Source organism: Nerophis lumbriciformis, linkage group LG02 (assembly GCF_033978685.3).
Source record: "Nerophis lumbriciformis linkage group LG02, RoL_Nlum_v2.1, whole genome shotgun sequence".
In the NCBI taxonomy this organism is placed as follows: Eukaryota; Metazoa; Chordata; class Actinopteri; order Syngnathiformes; family Syngnathidae; genus Nerophis; species Nerophis lumbriciformis.
Window position 1 is genome coordinate 48,352,501 of NC_084549.2, and position 23,274 is coordinate 48,375,774.

At 48.5% G+C, this 23,274-nt stretch overlaps 1 protein-coding gene across 4 annotated transcripts in view; it reads right to left on the reverse strand.

Annotated features, from left to right (window-relative positions):
* Positions 1 to 23,274, reverse strand: part of hspa12a (heat shock protein 12A) — a 172,835-nt gene that overhangs the window by 72,338 nt on the left and 77,223 nt on the right. For all 4 annotated transcript variants that reach the window (XM_061963892.1, XM_061963908.1, XM_061963901.1 and 1 more), the window contains exon 3: positions 9,001 to 9,128. In XM_061963892.1, coding sequence (XP_061819876.1) covers positions 9,001 to 9,128 — 128 coding nt within the window. The remainder of the gene's footprint in view (positions 1 to 9,000; positions 9,129 to 23,274) is intronic.

Below are 23,274 nucleotides of genomic sequence, written 5' to 3' on the forward strand. Positions count from 1 at the left end.
TGAATATCCATGTTTTATTTATGTATTTGTCAGCACATTGAGGAAAGAACTTGCAAAGAAGAAACTCTGAAGGCAATTTCTAATGGCTGTAAAACGAGCATTAGCAATGCCTAGAACAGTATTTTTCACCACTACTTTTTTTAACCACTACAACCAGTGAGATACAGTCTGGTGTACCGTGGGAGATTATCTAATTTCACCTATTAGGGTTAAAAATATTTTTTGCAAACAAGTAATTATAATTCGCAAATAATGTGCCATTGTTGAGTGTCTGTACTGTCTGGAGATCGGCAGACTTACCATGTCATACTCTTCCATATCAGAAGGTGGCAACAGGTTTGTAGATGTCGGAAACAGCGGGAGGCAGCGTGGAGGTAAAAAAGTATCTAATGCTTAAACCAAAAATAAACAAAAGGTGAGTGCCCCTAAGAAAAGGCATTGAAGCTTAGGGAAGGCTATGCAGAACAAAATTAAAACTGAACTGGCTACAAAGTAAACAAAAACAGAATGCTGGACGACAGCAAAGACTTACTGTGGAGCAAAGACGGCTTCCACAATGTACATTCGAACATGACATGACAATCAACAATGTCCCCACAAAGAAGGATAAAAACAACTGAAATATTCTTGATTGCTAAAACAAAGCAGGTGTGGGAAATAACGGTCAAGGAAGACATGAAACTGCTACAGGAAAATACCAAATAAAGAGAAAAAGCCACCAAAATAGGAGCGCAAGACAAGAAATAAAACACTCCACACAGGAAAACAGCAACAAACTCAAAATAAGTCATGGCGTGATGTGACTGGTCGTGACAGTACACCTACTTTGAGAGAAGAGCTATATTGATGCATGCTTGGTGATGGTTTAAAGTCTTATCCAACAATTGCGAGAACACATTTTTATTGTCTGTCTCGACTGCTGTGTTTCATTTTTAAATGTTTTGTGAAGGTGGTGTGCCTCCGCAATTTTTCAATGAAAAGAATGTGCCTTGGCTCAAAAAAGGTTGAAAAACACTGGCCTAATGAGTAATAATAATACCTCCTAAATTTACTGCTTATGGATTAAACAAACCACAACAGTGCTAAGAGCAACGCCAAGAATGTAAAAAACTGCAGGAGTTGTAATGTAACCACCTGTCAGCTGCTGAGATAGAAAACGATTAACCACTAACGCTGCATTCTATTTAGCTCAGAAGGTGGAAGTCGAATATGGGAATGACAACACTGCATATTCACCATACATACATACATACATACATACATACATACATATACGTATATATATATATATATATATATATATATATATATATATATATATATATATATACATATATATATATATATATATACATATATATATATATATATATACACATATATATATATATATACATATATATATATAAATACACATACCGTATTTTCCGCACTATAAGGTGCACTTAAAAACCACAAATTTTCTCAAAAGCTGACAGTGCGCCTTATAACCCGGTGCGCTTTATATATGGATTAATATTAAGATTCATTTTCATAAAGTTTCGGTCTCGTAACTACGGTAAACAGCCGCCATCTTTTTTCCCGGTAGAACAGGAAGCGCTTCTTCTTCTACGCAAGCAACCGCCAAGGTAAGCACCCGCCCCCATAGAACAGGAAGCGCTTCTTCTTCTACTGTAAGCAACCACCCGCCCGCGTAGAAGAAGAAAAAGCGCGCGGATATTACCATACGTTTCATTTCCTTTGTGTGTTTACATCTGTAAAGACCACAAAATGGCTCCTACTAAGCGAAAGGGATCCGGTTCATTAAAAGACGCAATCTCTCCATCCGCACACGGATTACTATTTCACAGCAACTGATATTCCTGTGAACCGCACTGTGGATACAACGGGAGCACGTACGGTGAATATTCGCACCACAGGGAATGAGAAGTCATCCTTCACTGTGGTTCTAGCTTGCCATGCTAATGGCCAGAAACTTCCACCCATTCAAAAGGAAGACCTTGCCAAAAGAGACCTTTCCAGCCGGCGTCATCATAAAAGCTAACTCGAAGGGATGGATGAAGAAAAGATGAGCGAGTGGTTAAGGTAAGTTTAAGTTTACGCGAAGAGGCCGGGTGGCTTTTTTCACGCAGCTTCGTCCATGTTGATATACGATTCCATGCGCGCCCACATCACGCTGGTTTTAATATATTATTAAAGTTTGACTGACCTATTTGACTGTTTTTTTGACATTCCTTTAGCGCAGTTAGATGCGGCTTACAACACGGGGCGGCTTATAGGTGGACAAAGTTTTGAAATATGCCGTTCATTGAAGGCGCGGCTTATAACCCAGGGCGCCTTATGGTGCGGAAAATACGGTATATATATATATATATATATATATATATATATATATATCTTCCGCTTAGACGAGGTCGGGTCGCGGGGGCAGCAGCCTAAGCAGAGAAGCCCAGACTTCCCTCTCCCCAGTCACTTCGTCCAGCACCTCCCGGGGGATCCCAAGGCGTTCACAGGCCAGCCGGGAGACATAGTCTTCCCAACGTGTCCTGGGTCTACATTGTGGCCTCCTACCGGTCGGACGTGCCCAAAATACCTCCCTAGGGAGGCGTTCGGGTGGCATCCTGACCAGATGCCCGAACCACCTCATCTGGCTCCTCTAGATGTGGATGAGTAGCGGCTTTAGTTTGAGCTCCTCCCGGATGACAGATCTTCTCACCCTATCTCTAAGGGAGAGCCCTGCCACCCGGCGGAGGAAGCTCATTTCGGCCGCTTGTACCCGTGATCTTGTCCTTTAGGTCATAACCAAAAGCTCATGACCATAGATGAGGATGGGAACGTAGATCGACCGGCTCAGCTGCTTCTTCACCACAACGGATCGATACAGCGTCCGCATTACTGAAGACGCCGCACCGATCCGCCTGTCAACCTCATGATCCACTCTTCCCTCACTCGTGAACAAGACTCCGAGGTACTTGAACTCCTCCACTTGGTGCAAGATCTCCTCCCCAACCCGGCGATGGCACTCCACCCTTTTCCGGGCGAGAACCATGGACTCGGACTTGGAGGTGCCGATTCCCATCCCAGTCGCTTCACACTCGGCTGCGAACCGATCCAGTGAGAGCTGAAGAGTTTGGCCAGATGAAGCCATCAGGACCACATCATCTGCAAAAAGCAGAGACCTAATCCTGCAGCCACCAAACCAGATACCCTCAACGCCCTGACTACGCCTAGAATTCTGTCCATAAAAGTTATGAAAAGAATGGGTGACAAAGGGCAGCCTTGGCGGAGTCCAACCCTCACTGAAAACGGGTCTGACTTACTGCCGGCAATGCGGACCAAGCTGTGATACTGATCATACAGGGAGCGGACCGCCACAATCAGACAGTCCGTTAGCCCATACTCTCTGAGCACTTCCCACAGGACTTCCCGGGGTACACGGTCGAATGCCATCTCCAAGTCCACAAAGCACATGTAGACTGGTTGGGCAAACTCCCATGCACCCTCAAGGACCCTGCCGAGAGTATAGAGCTGGCTCCACAGTTCCACGACCAGGACGAAAACCACACTGTTCCTCCTGAATCCGAGGTTCGACTATCCGGCGTAGCCTCCTCTCCAGTACACCTGAATAGACCTTACCGGGAAGGCTGAGGAGTGTGATCCCACGATAGTTGGAACTCACCCTCCGGTGCCCCTTCTTAAAGAGAGGAGCCACCACCCCGGTCTGCCAATCCAGAGGTACCTCCCCCGATGTCCACGCGATGTCGCAGAGTCTTGTCAACCAAGACAGACCCACAGCATCCAGAGCCTTAAGGAACTCCGGGCGGACCTCATCCACCCCCGGGGCCTTGCCACCGAGGAGCTTTTTAACTACCTCGGCAACCTCAGTCCCAGAAATAGGAGAGCCCACCACAGATTCCCCAGGCACTGCTTCCTTATAGGAAAACGTGTTGATAGGATTGAGGAGGTCTTTGAAGTATTCCCTCCACCGATCCACAACATCCGCAGTCGAGGTCAGTAGAACACCATCCCCACCATACACGGTGTTGACGGTGGTCCAGAATCGCTTCGAAGCCGTCTGGAAGTCGTTTTCCATGGCTTCCCCGAACTCCTCCCATGTCCGAGTTTTTGCCTCCGCGACCGCTGAAGCCGCACACCGCTTGGCCTGTCGTTACCTGTCTGCTGCCTCCGGAGTCCTATGAGCCAAAAGAACCCAATAGGACTCTTACTTTAGTTTGACGGCATCCCTCACCGCTGGCGTCCACCAGCGGATTCTAGGATTACCGCCACGACAGGCACCAACCACCTTGCGGCCACAGCTTCAATCGGCCGCCTCGACAATAGAGGTACGGAACATCGTCCACTCGGACTCAATGTCCAGCACCTCCCTTGTGACATGTCCAAAGTTCTTCCGGAGGCCGGAATTGAAACTCTCTCTGACAGGAGACTCTGCTAGGCATTCCCAGGAGACCCTCACAATGCGTTTGAGCCTGCCAGGTCTGTCCGGCATCCTCCCCCACCATCGCAGCCAACTCACCACCAGGTGTGATCGGTAGAAAGCTCCGCCCCTCTCTTTACCTGAGTGTCCAAAACATGAGACCGCAAATCCGATGACACAACTACAAAGTCGATCATGGAACCGCGGCCTTGAGTGTCCTGGTGCCAAGTGCACACCCTTATGTTTGAACATGGTGTTCGTTATGGCAAAATCTGTGACGAGCACAAAAGTACAATAACAAAACACCACTCGGGTTCAGATCCGGGCAGCCATTCTTCCCAATCACGCCTCTCCAGGTTTCACTGTCGTTGCCAATATGAGCGTTGAAGTCCCCCAGTAGAACGAGGGAATCACCCGGGGGAGCACTCTCCAGTACTCCCTCGAGTGAATCCAAAAAGGGTGGGTACTCTGAGCTGCTGTTTGGAGTAGTCTTGCGTTCAATCCCGGGCTCGGGATCTTTCTGTGTGGAGTTTGCATGTTCTCCCCGTGACTGCGTGGGTTCCCTCCGGGTACTCCGGCTTTCTCCCACCTCCAAAGACATGCACCTGGGGATGGGTTGATTGGCAACACTAAATTGGCCCTAGTGTGTGCATGCGAGTGTGAATGTTGTCTGTCTGTCTGTGTTGGCCCTGCGATGAGGTGGCGACTTGTCCAGGGTGTACCCCGCCTCCCGCCCGATTATAGCTGAGATAGGCTCCAGCGCCCCCCGCGACCCCAAAGGGAATAAGCGGTAGAAAATGGATGGATGGATATATATATATATATACATACATACATACACACACACACACATACACATGTACACACATATATATATATATATATATATATATATATATATATATATATATATATATATATATATATACATATATATACATATATATATATATATATATATATATATATATATCCATCCATCCATCCATCTTCTTCCGCTTATCCGAGGTCGGGTCGCGGGGGCAGCAGCCTAAGCAGGGAAGCCCAGACTTCCCTCTCCCCAGCCACTTTGTCCAGCTCTTCCTGTGGGACCCCGAGGCGTTCCCAGGCCAGCCGGGAGACATAGTCTTCCCAACGTGTCCTGGGTCTTCCCCGCGGCCTCCTACTGGTCGGACGTGCCCTAAACACCTCCCTAGGGAGGCGTTCGGGTGGCATCCTGACCAGATGCCCGAACCACCTCATCTGGCTCCTCTCGATGTGGAGGAGCAGCGGCTTTACTTTGAGCTCCTCCCGGATGGCAGAGCTTCTCACCCTATCTCTAAGGGAGAGCCCCGCCACCCGGCGGAGGAAACTCATTTCAGCCGCTTGTACCCGTGATCTTGTCCTTTCGGTCATAACCCAAAGCTCATGACCATAGGTGAGGATGGGAACGTAGATCGACCGGTAAATTGAGAGCTTTGCCTTCCGGCTCAGCTCCTTTTTCACCACAACGGATCGATACAGCGTCCGCATTACTGAAGACGCCGCACCGATCCGCCTGTCGATCTCACGATCCACTCTTCCCTCACTCGTGAACAAGACTCCGAGGTACTTGAACTCCTCCACTTGGGGCAAGATCTCCTCCCCAACCCGGAGATGGCACTCCACCCTTTTCCGGGCGAGAACCATGGACTCGGACTTGGAGGTGCTGATTCTCATCCCAGTCGCTTCACACTCGGCTGCGAACCGATCCAGCGAGAGCTGAAGATCCTGGCCAGATGAAGCCATCAGGACCACATCATCTGCAAAAAGCAGAGACCTAATCCTGCAGCCACCAAACCAGATCCCCTCAACGCCTTGACTGCGCCTAGAAATTCTGTCCATAAAAGTTATGAACAGAATCGGTGACAAAGGGCAGCCTTGGCGGAGTCCAACCCTCACTGGAAACGTGTCCGACTTACTACCGGCAATGCGGACCAAGCTCTGGCACTGAGCATACAGGGAGCGGACTGCCACAATCAGACAGTCCGATACCCCATACTCCCTGAGCACTCCCCACAGGACTTCCCGAGGGACACGGTCGAATGCCTTCTCCAAGTCCACAAAACACATGTAGACTGGTTGGGCAAACTCCCATGCACCCTCAAGGACCCTGCCGAGAGTATAGAGCTGGTCCACAGTTCCACGACCAGGACGAAAACCACACTGTTCCTCCTGAATCCGAGGTTTGACTATCCGGCGTAGCCTCCTCTCCAGTACACCTGAATAGACCTTACCGGGAAGGCTGAGGAGTGTGATCCCACGATAGTTAGAACACACCCTCCGGTTCCCCTTCTTAAAGAGAGGAACCACCACCCCGGTCTGCCAATCCAGTGGTACCGCCCCCGATGTCCACGCGATGCTGCAGAGTCTTGTCAACCAAGACAGCCCCACAGCATCCAGAGCCTTAAGGAACTCCGGGCGGATCTCATCCACCCCCGGGGCCTTGCCACCGAGGAGCTTTTTAACTACCTCAGCCCCAGAAATAGGAGAGCCCACCACAGACTCCCCAGGCACTGCTTCCTCATAGGAAGACGTGTTGGTGGGATTGAGGAGGTCTTCGAAGTATTCCCTCCACCGATCCACAACATCCGCAGTCGAGGTCAGCAGAACACCATCCTCGCCATACACGGTGTTGATAGTGCACTGCTTCCCCTTCCTGAGGCGGCGGATGGTGGTCCAGAATTGCTTCGAAGCCGTCCGGAAGTCGTTTTCCATGGCCTCACCGAACTCCTCCCATGTCCGAGTTTTTGCTTCTGCGACCGCTGAAGCCGCACACCGCTTGGCCTGTCGGTACTTGTCCACTGCTTCAGGAGTCCTATGAGCCAAAAGAACCCGATAGGACTCCTTCTTCAGCTTGACGGCATCCCTCACCGCCGGTGTCCACCAACGGGTTCTAGGATTGCCGCCACGACAAGCACCAACTACCTTGCGGCCACAGCTCCAATCAGCCGCCTCGACAATAGAGGCGCGGAACATGGTCCATTCGGACTCAATGTCCAGCACCTCCCTCGTGACATGTTCAAAGTTCTTCCGGAGGTGGGAATTGAAACTCTCTCTGACAGGAGACTCTGCTAGACGTTCCCAGCAAACCCTCACAATGCGTTTGGGCCTGCCAGGTCTGTCCGGCATCCTCCCCCACCATCGCAGCCAACTCACCACCAGGTGGTGATCGGTAGAAAGCTCCGCCCCTCTCTTCACCCGAGTGTCCAAAACATGAGGCCGCAAATCCGATGACACAACTACAAAGTCGATCATGGAACTGCGGCCTAGGGTGTCCTGGTGCCAAGTGCACATATGGACACCCTTATGTTTGAACATGGTGTTCGTTACGGACAATCTGTGACGGGCACAAAAGTCCAATAACAAAACACCGCTCGGGTTCAGATCCGGGCAGCCATTCTTCCCAATCACGCCTCTCCAGGTTTCACTGTCGCTGCCAACATGAGCATTGAAGTCCCCCAGTAGAACGAGGGAATCACCCGGGGGAGCACTCTCAAGTACTCCCTCGAGTGAATCCAAAAAGGGTGGGTACTCTGAGCTGCGGTTTGGTGCGTAAGCGCAAACCACAGTCAGGACCCGTTCCCCCACCCGAAGGCGGAGGGAAGCTACCCTCTCGTCCACCGGGTTGAACTCCAACGTACAGGCTCTGAGCCGGGGGGAAACAAGAATTGCCACCCCAGCCCGTCGCCTCTCACTGCCGGCAACGCCAGAGTGGAAGAGAGTCCAGCCCCTCTCGAGAGAACTGGTTCCAGAGCCCTTGCTGTGCGTCGAAGTGAGTCCGACTATATCTAGCCGGAACTTCTCCACCTCGCGCACTAGCTCAGGCTCCTTCCCCCCCAGCGAGGTGACGTTCCACGTCCCAAGAGCTAGCTTCTGTAGCCGAGGATCGGACCGCCAAGTGCCCTGCCTTCGGCTTCCACCCAGCTCACATCGCACCCGACCTCTATGACCCCTGCTATGGGTGGTGAGCCCATTGGAGGGGGGACCCACGTTGCCTCTTCGGGCTGTGCCCGGCCGGGCCCCATGGGGACAGGCCCGGCCACCAGGCGCTCGCCATCGTGCCCCACCTCCGGGCCTGGCTCCAGAATATATATATATATATATATATATATATATATATATATATATATATATATATATATATATATATATATATATATATATATATGTGTACATGTATGTATATCAATTAATATCTCAGTTGCTCAGACAGCAATGGGTTAATACAAGTTTGGAATATGTAATTTCTTAAGGGGGAAAGACTGTCTTCTGTATTAATGTTTGCAATTAAGCTAACTAGCTAGTGGGTTTGTAAGTTTGTTATTATACATTTTACATGCAAGCACATATCACTACACACTTGTTTTGTTGATGATATGAGACAGATATCTGACACCCCTAATATAAACTAAATAGACGTTCTATAAAATGGTGGATATAAATCTTTAGTCACCATTATACTAACCCTATTTTCATGTTACGCAAAAGAAGGAAACATTGTGTGTGAATCAAACTAGCTTGTCCATAAAAATGTCATGACATACCTCATTGTGTGAATGCACTCTGGCTCCTTGGTGAATGCATAAGCGTACCCGCTGGATGTGGTGCCAAAGTCAATGGCCACCACCACCATGAAGGACATTCCTGACGGGACTTGGTCACTGGTGTCATTCTGCGCCCAAACACAACAGAAGTATATTAAGAGTTATGACATAAAGCTTTTGATCAGCAGTAAAGTACACACATTCTCAAAAGCCAGCTATTAACTACAGTTTAAAAGCGATAAATAATAGAGCCCCATCATTTATAAAACATGTTTTTGCGTGTACTCTGCCGCTTTTACCATGGAGACACTCAATTACTGCACGTTCATGTTATCATGCTCTTTCCTCCTACCTAAATAAAGCTGACATCTACCACTTTTATGGGCATTTTAGAAGCAATCCTGCAGTGCATCTTCAATTAAACCCAGTTTTTTATTGCGCTGAAGGTGCGCTCATGGGAGAATCTGGCACTAAGTGTGAGTGTGCGCTGGAATTCTCCAGAAGTTGTTATATATATATATATATATATATATATATATATATATATAATATATATATATATATATATATATATATATATATATAAACCCCGTTTCCATATGAGTTGGGAAATTGTGTTAGATGTAAATATAAACGGAATACAATGATTTGCAAATACTTTTCAACCCATATTCAATTGAATGCACTACAAAGACAATATATTTGATGTTCACACTCATAAACTTTTTTTTTTTTGCAAATAATAATCAACTTAGAATTTCATAGCTGCAACACGTGCCAAAGTAGTTGGGAAAGGGCATGTTCACCACTGCGTTACGTGGCCTTTCCTTTTAACAACACTCAGTAAACGTTTGGGAACTGAGGAGACACCTTTTTTAAGCTTCTCAGGTGGAATTCTTTCCCATGCTTGCTTGATGTACAGCTTAAGTTGTTCAACAGTCCGGGGTCCTCCGTTGTGGTATTTTAGGCTTCATAATGCGCCACACATTTTCAATGGGAGACAGGTCTGGACTACAGGCAGACCAGTCTAGTACCCGTACTCTTTTACTATGAAGCCACGTTGATGTAACACGTGGCTTGGCATTGTCTTGCTGAAATAAGCAGGGGCGTCCATGGTAACGTTGCTTGGATGGCAACATATGTTGCTCCAAAACCCGTATGTACCTTTCAGCATTAATGGCACCTTCGCAGATGTGTAAGTTACCCATGTCTTGGGCACTAATACACCCCCATACCATCACAGATGCTGGCTTTTCAACTTTGCACCTATAACAATCCGGATGGTTCTTTTCCTCTTTGGTCCAGAGGACACGACGTCCACAGTTTTCAAAAACAATTTGAAATGTGGACTCGTCAGACCACAGAACACTTTTCCACTTTGTATAAGTCCATCTTAGATGAGCTCAGGCCCAGCATAGCCAACTGCGTTTCTGAGTGTTGTTGATAAACGGTTTTCGCCTTGCATAGGAGAGTTTTAACTTGCACTTGGGAGGAAATAAAGAACATCTCTGATCCAACGGTTGTGGCAAGGAGGCGCTGCAGCCTTCCAGTTAAGCACAATGGCTACTGCCACTGGTAAAGTTTGACCTTAGTAAATCTAAAAGGTGTCATTACTATTCTCAACTTATTCATGACAAAGCCAGGAAGAAAATGAGGATTTGTATCGGGGATGCCTTTGAAAGATGAAGACGATTGTAGGCCGAGAAGATTTTTTCATCTGACGCCAAACTTGCTTATTTCCTCCTTGATAGGTAAATCAGGCATTTACATTTTTTTATTACTTGTAATAAATGGAAATTGATATTTCGTATGTAAACTATATTGTGCAATACAGTCTATGATCTTGTCTAACAAAGCTAGTATTTTTGTGCAACCATCACTAGTGTAATGATTAGCATGCTCGTCCGGTCAATGACACATCGACATACAGGCTAACGGGGGAAATCTATGCCAGTTAGGCTGTATGTCGATGTGTCATCCAACTGACAGGGCAAAATATATTTTTGACAAATAAAAAATGTGGCTATGGGTAGTGTCAGTGCCAATTTCGTTCTCAATATGCCGATACACTGAGGAAATGCGTTCCAACACTAGCACGGTTAATTGCGGTTTCTGGTACTGTATGTGCATCAGGCACATATGGAGTGGTATTTGCATGGCACAATATAAAGCATACATGTCATGATTTTCTACTTTGTGTATTGACATGGTAGTAGGGTATATGATTTATACGTAACGTGGGTTGGCTCATAGAATTGCACTCTGCACTGAAAGATGGTGATGTGCGTACATGCAAGAGAACAGTGTATCTGGTTGGATGTGTTATGTTTGTTGTCTTCTCCCTGCCTTCTCTATTGGTTTTTTCAGTTTCTTCCACAGTCTTTTGTCCCCAACGAGGCACACCTACTGCTAATCACCTCCTGGTAGCATTTAAGCGCGTCTCCACCAGCTGGTCCCCGCCGGTTATTGTTCCTGAACTCCGCTCTGACATGTGCTACCTTGATTCTGCTTCCCTGGTATGTTGCCTTCGCATATTTCTGTTATATTGACCTTGTTGTGTTTTTGTTTTCCTAGCCACCTTGTTTTAGAGGACTAGTTTTTGCCACGCTGTGTGCGTCCTGACCTTTGCTCCGCCAACCTCTGAAAGAGACTACTTTTGTTATATTTCCCATGGTGTGCACTTTGCCCCATCACCCTTAGTTACCATTTTGGACTTATTAAATATTTTCATTTGTTATCGCTTCCCTTGCCTCCATTCTCTGCATCCCGGGGTCCACCCTTGAACTCTATCCTAACATAATAACCGGCCTTTTCAAAATGAACCTCGCAGAGACGGACCCAGTAAAGCGGGAACTGCAACAACAGGCTATTCGCCTGGGGCAACAAGAGGAACAATTTGGTTTACTTGGTGCGTGTGTCAACGCCATGACGGAACGCCAAGATGCCCGCCTCGACACATTGGAGCGACAGCTAAGTAGCGTACTCATCGCTCTGCAGGCCATGTCTCCTCCCACGGCCGTCCCAGCAGCCCCGCAGTTACCGCCACGTCCTGAAGATACTCCTTTGCCTAGCGACACTCCTCCTGCCGCTTGCCCACCACTCTCCAAGCCTGAGCGTTTCTCCGGCGAGTCAGGTGATGTACAAACTTTTCTCACCCAATGTGAGATCTACTTTGAACTTTTACCCGCGTCCTTTCCTTCAGAAAGAGTGCGCGTGGCGTTCATCTTGACCCACATGAGTGGCCGGGCGTCTGCTTGGGCCACCGCAGAGTGGGTGCGTCAGTCACCCGTGTGCGCCTCATACGCCGCCTTCTCCAAGGCTTTAAAGAGCATTTTTCAACGCGAGAGGCCAGGGCGTGAGGCGGCGCGATCGTTGTTGCGTCTGCAACAAGGGCAGCGCAGCGTCACGGACTTCGCCATTGAATTTCGTAGACTGGCGGCGGAAAGTGAATGGCCCACTTCCACATTGGTGGACGTTTTTTCCCTCGGCCTTGCAGATAAGGTCCGGAGACTTATGATTCCGCTCAAAACTCCCGATAGCCTCGACGAACTGGTCGCTACGGCAGTGGAGGTGGAGACTCGCCTCGTTGACTGGGAGAGAGAGAGACTCCGACAACAAGGATGGCGCTCATCTGCATATAATGGGAGTGGCCATGGAGGGCATCAAATTACTGCCGCACCGATACCCATTGTCGATGCGGTATCGATATCACGAGAGGACGAACCAATGCAATTAGGAGGATCTCGCCTCACTCAAGCAGAGAGGGATCGTCGCTTTCGTCTCCATCTTTGTCTGTATTGTGGAGAGGCCGATCATCGCCTGAACCGCTGCCCTCATCGTCCAGCTCGCCATCGTTCTCAAGCATCATCACCTCCTCGCACCCAAGCTCCACCCACTCGCCACACCCCAGCAACACATGCGCCAGCGACCGCTCCTGCTCCTCTACCGCCCTCTACAGGTCAGACTCTGTCACGACTTCAACTCACTGGCATATTCACCTGGGATAAGGATAAGCATTTTGACATTTGTGCTCTTATTGACTCTGGTTCTGATGACAATTTTATTGATGAAGCACTTGTTAAGCGTTTGGCCATTCCCGTTTCCAAATTACACAGACCTACGGTGGTCCGATCCCTCGACGGGGGCCACCTGGCGAGCGTTACTCATCAGACTGAACCATTAACGCTAAAATTATCTGGTAACCATTTTGAGTCTATTTGTTTTCTCGTCATTCCCTCTCGCTCGGCTCCTGTTGTGCTCGGTCTTACCTGGCTAGCTCTGCATAATCCCCATATTGACTGGGTCAAGACAAAGATCATTAATTGGGGACATTTTTGTCACACACATTGTCTCCAATCCGCATGCCCTCGCATCGGGCCCGCACGTGTCGTTACCCCAGAGATCATAGATTTGTCGGTTGTCCCCACAAATTACCATGATCTTAAGGAGGTCTTCAGTAAGGACCGCGCATTGTCACTACCACCACACCGTCCCTATGACTGCTCTATTAATCTACTCCCGGGTGCTACACTTCCTTCGTCCCGTCTTTATAATATTTCTAAACAAGAACGAGAGTCACTAGAGGACTATATCACCACGTCACTCGCTTCAGGTCTCATCCGCCCCTCCAACTCTCCTCTAGCCGCCCTTTTTTTTTTGTGGAAAAGAAAGATAAGACACTCCGCCCTTGTATTGATTATCGGACCCTAAATCTTATTACGATTAAAAATAAGTACCCCCTTCCGCTTCTCAACTCTGCTTTTAACCCCTTACACACGGCCAGATATTTTACCAAATTAGACCGCCGCAATGCTTATCACCTGGTCAGAATAAAGCAAGGGGACGAATGGAAGACCGCCTTTAACACACCACTAGATCATTTCGAATATCTGGTCATGCCTTTTGGCCTCACCAATGCGCCGGCTGTTTTTCAAAACCTCATTAATGATGTTCTTCGCGACATGCTCGATCGATTTGTGGTCGTTTACTTGGACGATATCCTCATTTTTTCTCCTAACTCCGAACTTCACGTCCAGCATGTTCGCTTAGTTCTTCAACGTCTTCTAGAGAATAGACTTTTTGTCAAGGCTGAGAAATGCTTGTTTCACACTGAATCCGTTCCGTTCTTGGGGTTTATTGTAGAGAAGGGTCAACTCCGAGCAGATCCCGCTAAGATCAAGTCGGTGGTCGATTGGCCCACACCCACCACTAGAAAGCACCTCCAAAGATTTTTAGGTTTTGCTAATTTTTACCGCCGTTTTATCTGCAATTTTAGTCAGGTAGCTGAACCTCTTACTAAGCTTACATCTACCAAGCTCCCCTTTTTGTGGATCTCTGAGACACAGAAGTCATTTGAGAAACTTAAGTTGTTATTTACTTCAGCACCTGTTCTTATCCACCCTAACGTGTCCACTCAATTTTTTGTCGAGGTTGATGCTTCCGACTCCGGCGTGGGAGCTGTTCTTTCCCAGCGCTCTACCTCCGACCAGAGGCTGCACCCCTGTGCCTTCTTCTCACGTCGCCTGACTCCTGCTGAACGCAACTACGACATAGGTAACATAGAACTACTCGCTGTTGTCTTAGCACTGCAGGAATGGAGGCACTGGCTGGAGGGCTCGGAGACTCCGTTTGTTGTGTTCACGGACCACAAGAATCTGGCATACATCCGCACTGCTTAACAGCTAAACCCAAGGCAAGCCAGATGGACATTATTCTTCACCAGGTTCAATTTTACTATAACCTTTCGACCCGGCTCTCAGAACGGTAAGCCTGACGCCTTATCCAGAATGTACGCCTGCCCCGAGGAGGAGGCCAAGACCGAGACCATCATCCCTCTATCACAAGTGCTGGGAGCTATACAGTGGGACATCGAGAGTCGCGTGACAGAGACACTCAAGAAGGTTCCTTCTCCTCAGAACTGTCCTCAGGGTCGTTTATTTGTCATTCCAGAACTCCGTCCGGAGGTCTTGAACTGGGCCCACAACTCCAAGATCGCCTGCCACCCAGGCATTACTCGTACGACTTACCTCCTAGCCCAACGCTTCTGGTGGCCTACTCTCAGGACTGACGTGACGGAGTACGTATCTGCCTGTTCCACCTGTGCCCGCAATAAGGCTTCTCATCGGGCACCAGCTGGCCTTCTACGGCCAGTTCCCATACCCTCCCGCCCGTGGTCCCACGTGGCGTTGGACTTCGTCACAGGACTTCCACCATCTAATGGCAACACCGTAATATTGACAGTGGTGGACCGCTTTTCCAAGATGGCACATTTCATTCCCCTTCCCAAGTTGCCCTCGGCACTCGAGACTGCAGAATTACATACACGCCACGTTTTCCGGCTGCATGGTATCCCGGTGGATGTAGTCTCGGACAGGGGACCACAATTTTCTTCGGCAGTTTGGAAGGCTTTCTGCAATTCGTTGGGAGCATCACCGAGCCTCTCTTCTGGATACCACCCACAGACTAACGGTCAGACGGAGCGCACCAATCAGGATCTGGAGGCTGCCATCCGCTGCGTTTGCCACCAGCAGCCGGCCTCCTGGGCGCTCAGTCTATCTTGGATTGAGTACGCCCGCAATACTCTCATCAGCTCGGCTACAGGTATGTCTCCTTTCCACTCTGCCTACGGGTACCAACCTCCTGCCTTTCCTTCCCTGGAATCTGAGGTCGCCGTTCCATCGGTTGCTGTCCACCTACGCCGTGCACGTCTAGCCTGGCAGAACACACGGTCCGCACTGTCACGCACCTCAGAGCGCAACCAGCGTCTCGCCAACCGCCACCGCAGCACAGCTCCGGATTACAAGCCAGGTCAGAAGGTATGGCTGTCATCTCGTGACTTACCTCTCCAAGTTTCCTCCAAGAAACTGCAGCCACGTTTTATTGGACCTTACACCATCGAGTGAGTTATCAACCCTTCAGCGGCTCGCCTACATCTTCCGGACTCTCTCAAGATCCATCCGTCCTTCCACGTCTCCCTACTCAAGCCTTTGTCCTCCAGTCCCTTGAGTCCTCCAGAGGTGCCTCCTCCTCCTCCCAGGCTGATCGATGGACACCAGGCGTTCACGGTCAAGGCCATTCTTGACGTGAGAAGAAGGGGCAGGGGTTTCCAGTATCTGGTCGACTGGGAGGGTTACAGCCCCGAGGACCGATCTTGGGTCCCGCGATCGCTTATCTTTGACCCTTCTCTCCATACTGTTTTTTATGAACGTTTTCCCGAGAAGCCAGGTAAGCCGCCAGGTGGCGTCCTTTAAGGGGGGGAGTACTGTTATGTTTGTTGTCTTCTCCCTGCCTTCTCTATTGGTTTTTTCAGTTTCTTCCACAGTCTTTTGTCCCCAACGAGGCACACCTGCTGCTAATCACCTCCTGGTAGCATTTAAGCGCGTCTCCACCAGCTGGTCCCCGCCGGTTATTGTTCCTGAACTCCGCTCTGACATGTGCTACCTTGATTCTGCTTCCCTGGTATGTTGCCTTCGCATATTTCTGTTATATTGACCTTGTTGTGTTTTTGTTTTCCTAGCCACCTTGTTTTAGAGGACTAGTTTTTGCCACGCTGTGTGCGTCCTGACCTTTGCTCCGCCAACCTCTGAAAGAGACTACTTTTGTTATATTTCCCATGGTGTGCACTTTGCCCCATCACCCTTAGTTACCATTTTGGACTTATTAAATATTTTCATTTGTTATCGCTTCTCTTGCCTCCATTCTCTGCATCCCGGGGTCCACCCTTGAACTCTATCCTAACAGGATGCAAACATGGAATTATGCTGAACGAAATGTGGTGGTAATTTTAGTGTTGGCCTTCGCTTGCCATCAAAGTAGGCCTATGTGATGTATAATATATTATATATTATTATATATAATTTTTTCGATGGTGGTCCGTGCGGTCAAACTAGACATTTTAGCAGGGTAATGCAAACAATCTGTCCCGACTGCCGACGAAAATATTGCTGCGTAACTTTACAAATACATTTGGCTAATCGACATTAGCAAAATGTGGCATAATTACTTAAAAAAACATCTTGAAAGAAGCACAAACAAGAGAAACCTACAGCGTAGGACTTGTCAATTGCCATTTGAAGTTCCTTAGAGTAGGATTCGGTTGCGTATATGGCAACCTCAGTCATGGAGAGTGGGAGGGGACTACAGAATTTTGAGCGTGATTGCAGTATCATTTCTGGCCACATTATTACACATGGCACCTTTAAATACACAAATGCAGCGTGAAAAGGTTTGGGAACATTTCCTTTTTTGCAGTTAATATACCTGCTTCATTCTGTTTCATCTCATGATTTTTTTTGTTCTAGAGTCCGAGTTAAGCCGGCATTCTCATATTGTACCTTCTGAAATAAATCAGTTTTTTTTTCCCTCTCATTGATGCACTTCAAAATGTTCTTTTAATTTGTGGTATCTGCCTCCGGGTTACATCCCGCACATAGAGAATGGCCAATGCTAAAGGGTCCCCCTCCGGCAGCACCCAAGGCCACTCAAGATATATATCATGTTAGTCCGTTTTTTCAAAAGCCAAACATGATCAGATATAGGTGTTTTCATGGGTTATAGGATTCTTCTTTAGAGCCAAACTATTTCAGAAATCTGACTAATTTAGTGCATGGAAATGTAGTGACTGTGAAGATACTATTAAGTCAGCAAGGTTCGCCTCCTGAGTGGCAAATAAACTTAGTTTTTACAAGTATCATCACTGCAAGACGATGAATAGCTGAACATGCTACACAACACACTGTACAGTATGAATGTATGCTGTACCTGTAAAGAGCTTTTTGAATGTAAACAGCGGTAGGGAGACTAATACAAATATTGACAGTAACGATACTAAGCATAGTATCAGGTCGATACGACCGTGGTTGGATCAATATGTTTTTTGTCAAAAAATATTTTGTTGTTTTTGTGATTGTTTACAGATTCTGGAAATAAGTTTCTCTACACAAAATAACTTTAAGGGCAAAAAACTAAGGATTTCGATCAGAGCTTATAGTAGGAATTAATCTAAATATTTAATTGATATTGTTACACCACCACCCTGTGTTTTTTCCGATTATAATTGTTCAAAAATGTTATCATTCAATGATATTGGAAATGTGATATCAGTATCAGCATTGGCATGACCAATACTGCCTCTGTAATTACTCGGTATTGGATTAATACCGTATTTGAATTATTACCTACAACTAAAGTATCAACAGAAGAATAAGCACACTTAACATACATATAGATAGAACCATGTTACAACAGAAAGTAACCAGCTATTAACAGTAAATTAGAAAGTAAATAATAGTGTTAAGAAAATAATACAACTGAAAATGTTACTGCAAATGTCAGCAGTCAAATTAGGAGCCTTTGTAACCTGTTTTGAAATGTTTCAATTGCCATTTATTTGACAAATATTATGTCATGATTATACAGTATATCGTTATCGCAGGAGGCTATATATCGCGATACCGATTTTATGCCATATCGCCATCCCTAGTACACTAGGGTTGTCCCGATACAAATAATTTGGTACCGGTACTAAAATGTATATCGATACTTTTTGATACTTTTCAAAATAAAGGGAACTACAAAAAACGTCAATATTGGCCTTTTTTCAACAGAAAATCTTACAATACAATAAACATATGTTTCCTACTCCTCTCTGAGCTGCCATCTTAACGTGGTAGAGGAGTTTGCGTGTCCCAATGATCCTAGGAGCTATGTTGTCCGGGGGCTTCTATGCCCCCTGGTAGGGTCTCCCAAGGCAAACTGGTCCTAGGTGAGGGATCAGACAAAGAGCAGCTCGAAGACCTCTATGAAGAACACGAACAAGGAACCCAGATTTCCCTCGCCCGGACGCGGGTCACCGGGGCCCTCCTCTGGAGCCAGGCCCGGAGGTGTGGCACGATGGCGAGCGCCTGATGGCCGGGCCTGTCCCCATGGGGCCCGGCCGGGCACAGCCCGAAGAGGCAACGTGGGTCCCCCCTCCAATGGGCTCACCACCCATAGCAGGGGCCATAGAGGTCGGGTGGAATGTGAGCTGGGCGGCAGCCGAGGGCAGGGCACTTGGCGGTCCGATCCTCGGCTACATAAGCTAGCTCTTGGGACGTGGAACGTCACCTCGCTGGGGGGAAAGGAGCCTGAGCTAGTGCGTGAGGTGGAGAAGTTCCGGCTAGATATAGTCGGACTCACTTCGACGCACAGCAAGGGCTCTGGAACCAGTTCTCTTGACAGGGGCTGGACTCTCTTTCACTCTGGCGTTGCCAGCAATGAGAGGCGACGGGCTGGGGTGGCAATTCTTGTTTCCCCTCGGCTCAAAGCCTGCACGTTGGAGTTCAACCCGGTGGACGAGAGGGTAGCCTCCCTCCGCCTTCGGGTGGGGGGACGGGTCCTGACTGTTGTTTGCGCTTACGCGCCCAACGGCAGTTCAGATTACCCACCCTTTTTGGATTCACTCGAGGGAGTACTGGAGAGTGCTCCCCCGGGTGATTCCCTCGTTCTACTGGGGGACTTCAACGCTCATGTTGGCAACGACAGTGAAACCTGGAGAGGCGTGATTGGGAAGAATGGCCGCCCGGATCTGAACCCGAGTGGTGTTTTGTTATTGGACTTTTGTGCTCGTCACGGATTGTCAATAACAAACACCATGTTCAAACGTAAGGGTGTCCATATGTGCACTTGGCACCAGGACACCCTAGGCTGCAGTTCCATGATCGACTTTGTAGTTGTGTCATCGGATTTGCGGTCTCATGTTTTGGACACCCGGGTGAAGAGAGGGGCGGAGCTTTCTACCGATCACCACCTGGTGGTGAGTTGGCTGCGATGGTGGGGGAGGATGCCGGACAGACCTGGCAGGCCCAAACGCATTGTGAGGGTTTGCTGGGAACGCCTGGCAGAGTCTCCTGTCAGAGAGAGTTTCAATTCCCACCTCCGGAAGAACTTTGAACATGTCCCGAGGGAGGCGCTGGACATTGAGTCCGAGTGGACGATGTTCCGTACCTCTGTTGTCGAGGCGGCCGATTGGAGCTGTGGCCGCAAGGTAGTTGGTGCCTGTCGTGGCGGTAATCCTAGAACCCGTTGGTGGACACCGGCGGTGAGGGATGCCGTCAAGCTGAAGAAGGAGTCCTATCGGGTTCTTTTGGCTCATGGGACTCCTGACGCAGCAGACAAGTACCGACAGGCCAAGCGGTGTGCGGCTTCAGCGGTCGCGGAGGCAAAAACTCGGACATGGGAGGAGTTCGGTGAGGCCATGGAAAAAGACTTCCGGACGACTTCGAAGCAATTCTGGACCACCATCCGCCGCCTCAGGAAGGGGAAGCAGTGCAGTGTCAACACCGTGTATGGTGGGGATGGTGCTCTGTTGACCTCGACTGCGGATGTTGTGGATCGGTGGAGAGAATACTTCGAAGACCTCCTCAATCCTACCAGCACGTCTTCCTATGAGGAAGCAGGGCCTGGGGAATCTGTGGTGGGCTCTCCTATTTCTGGGGCTGAGGTTGCCGAGGTAGTTAAAAAGCTCCTCGGTGGCAAGGCCCCGGGGGTGGATGAGATCCGCCCGGAGTTCCTTAAGGCTCTGGATGTTGTGGGGCTGTCTTGGTTGACAAGACTCTGCAACATCGCGTGGACATCGGGGGCGGTACCTCTGGATTGGCAGACCGGGGTGGTGGTTCCTCTCTTTAAGAAGGGGAACCGGAGGGTGTGTTCCAACTATCGTGGGATCACACTCCTCAGCCTTCCCGGTAAGGTCTATTCAGGTGTACTGGAGAGGAGGCTACGCCGGATAGTCGAACCTCGGATTCAGGAGGAACAGTGTGGTTTTCGTCCTGGTCGTGGAACTGTGGACCAGCTCTATACTCTCGGCAGGGTCCTTGAGGGTGCATGGGAGTTTGCCCAACCAGTCTACATGTGCTTTGTGGACTTGGAGAAGGCATTCGACCGTGTACCCCGGGAAGTCCTGTGGGGAGTACTCAGAGAGTATGGGGTAACGGACTGTCTGATTGTGGCGGTTCGCTCCCTGTATAATCGGTGTCAGAGCTTGGTCCGCATTGCCGGCAGTAAGTCGGACACGTTTCCAGTGAGGATTGGACTCCGCCAGGGCTGCCCTTTGTCACCGATTCTGTTCATAACCTTTATGGACAGAATTCCTAGGCGCAATCAGGGCGTTGAGGGGATCTGGTTTGGTGGCTGCAGGATTAGGTCTCTGCTTTTTGCAGATGATGTGGTCCTGATGGCTTCATCTGGCCAAGATCTTCAGCTCTCACTGGATCGGTTCGCAGCCGAGTGTGAACGACTGGGATGAGAATCAGCACCTCCAAATCCGAGTCCATGGTTCTCGCCCAGAAAAGGGTGGAGTGCCATCTCCGGGTTGGGGAGGAGATCTTGCCCCAAGTGGAGGAGTTCAAGTACCTCGGAGTCTTGTTCACGAGTGAGGGAAGAGTGGATCGTGAGATCGACAGGCGGATCGGTGCGGCATCTTCAGTAATGCGGACGCTGTATCGATCCGTTGTGGTGAAGAAGGAGCTGAGCCAGAAGGCAAAGCTCTCGATTTACCGGTCGATCTACGTTCCCATCCTCACCTATGGTCATGAGCTTTGGGTCATGACCGAAAGGACAAGATCACGGGTACAAGCGGCCGAAATGAGTTTCCTCCGCCGGGTGGCGGGGCTCTCCCTTAGAGATAGGGTGAGAAGCTCTGTCATCCGGGGGGAGCTCAAAGTAAAGCCGCTGCTCCTCCATATCGAGAGGAGCCAGATGAGGTGGTTCGGGCATCTGGTCAGGATGCCACCCGAACGCCTCCCTCGGGAGGTGTTTCGGGCACGTCCGACCGGTAGGAGGCCACGGGGAAGACCCAGGACACGTTGGGAAGACTATGTCTCCCGGCTGGCCTGGGAACGCCTCGGGATCCCCCGGGAGGAGCTGGACGAAGTGGCTGGGGAGAGGAAAGTCTGGGCTTCCCTGCTTAGGCTGCTGCCCCCGCGACCCGACCTCGGATAAGCGGAAGAAGATGGATGGATGGACGGATATGTTTCCTATTGCACGCAAAGAACAATTTTAGAAGGTTAAAATATAAATTAAAAGGCATTAAACCCATTGTGTTTTTCTTGTTGCACTCAAAGAACAATTTACAATGTTCCTTTTTACATATAGTCTGCCATAATCAAGGATTAGGTTAGATCAGGGGTGTCAAACTCAAATACAGAGTGGGCCAAAATTTAAAACTGAACAAAGCCGCGGGCCAAGGTTGAACAAATTAACCTTTCAATAGGGACCCAAACAAGTTTTGCATTAAATATTGAACAAGCAAGGCTTATATAACTTTATAGTGACATGCAAAATCGAGTTTCAAATAATAATAATAAAAAAATATATATATCAATGGCATATCAAATACAATTTAAATAAAAATGTAATGCCTCTTTTCTATTTGCAGCCTTCTGAGGTAAATATTAACATTAACTTTTTCCACAGGCTAATAAATTTGAAAATAAAATAATGAATAAACCAACCATTCAGGACTTTAAACGACTCAGTTTGCAACACACTGATCTAATCTGATGTGCCCAAGCCAGATACCTGCCATCTTTTCTTGGATGCTAGTTCATTAATGTCGGGGCTCAGGCTTTGAGCTGAAGCAATTTTCATTATCGAACGAGGTGTTCATCAGTCATTATTTCTCGTATTCCACAGTCTTGGGGGCGTGCCTTATAGGCACTGCTTTTAACATCCTCTACGAGCTGACGTCACATCCGCTTTTCATCCCTTCTAACAACGTGCCCGCCCAGTCACAAGATATGAGCGGCTCCTGTACGCACACACACGTAAATGCAATGCATACTTCATCAACAGCGATGCAGTTTACACAGAGTGGCCGTATACGCAACTTTAACATTGTTAGAAATATGCGCCATCCTGTGAATCCACACCAAACAAGAATGACAAACACATTTTGGGAGAACATCCGCACAGTAACACAACAGAACAAATACCCAGAACCCTTTGCAGCACTGACTCTTCAGGTGTTGTGCCGGATAATGCACCCCCGGCGTAGAATGCACCCCCTGATGGGAGTGTTATATCAACTAAAGCCCACACTTAAAGTTTCCACGTGCAAGATTGAATCTATTTAAACAATAATGTTCGTGTTGGAGGAGTTGTGAATGAATGAAATATGAAATCCGTGCTGCAGTCGCTGCTGGGCCACAACCTTAGGTACAAATGTAGACTGCAGCACGGATTTCATATTGCATTCATTCACAACTCCTCCAACACTAACATTATTGTTTTTGCACT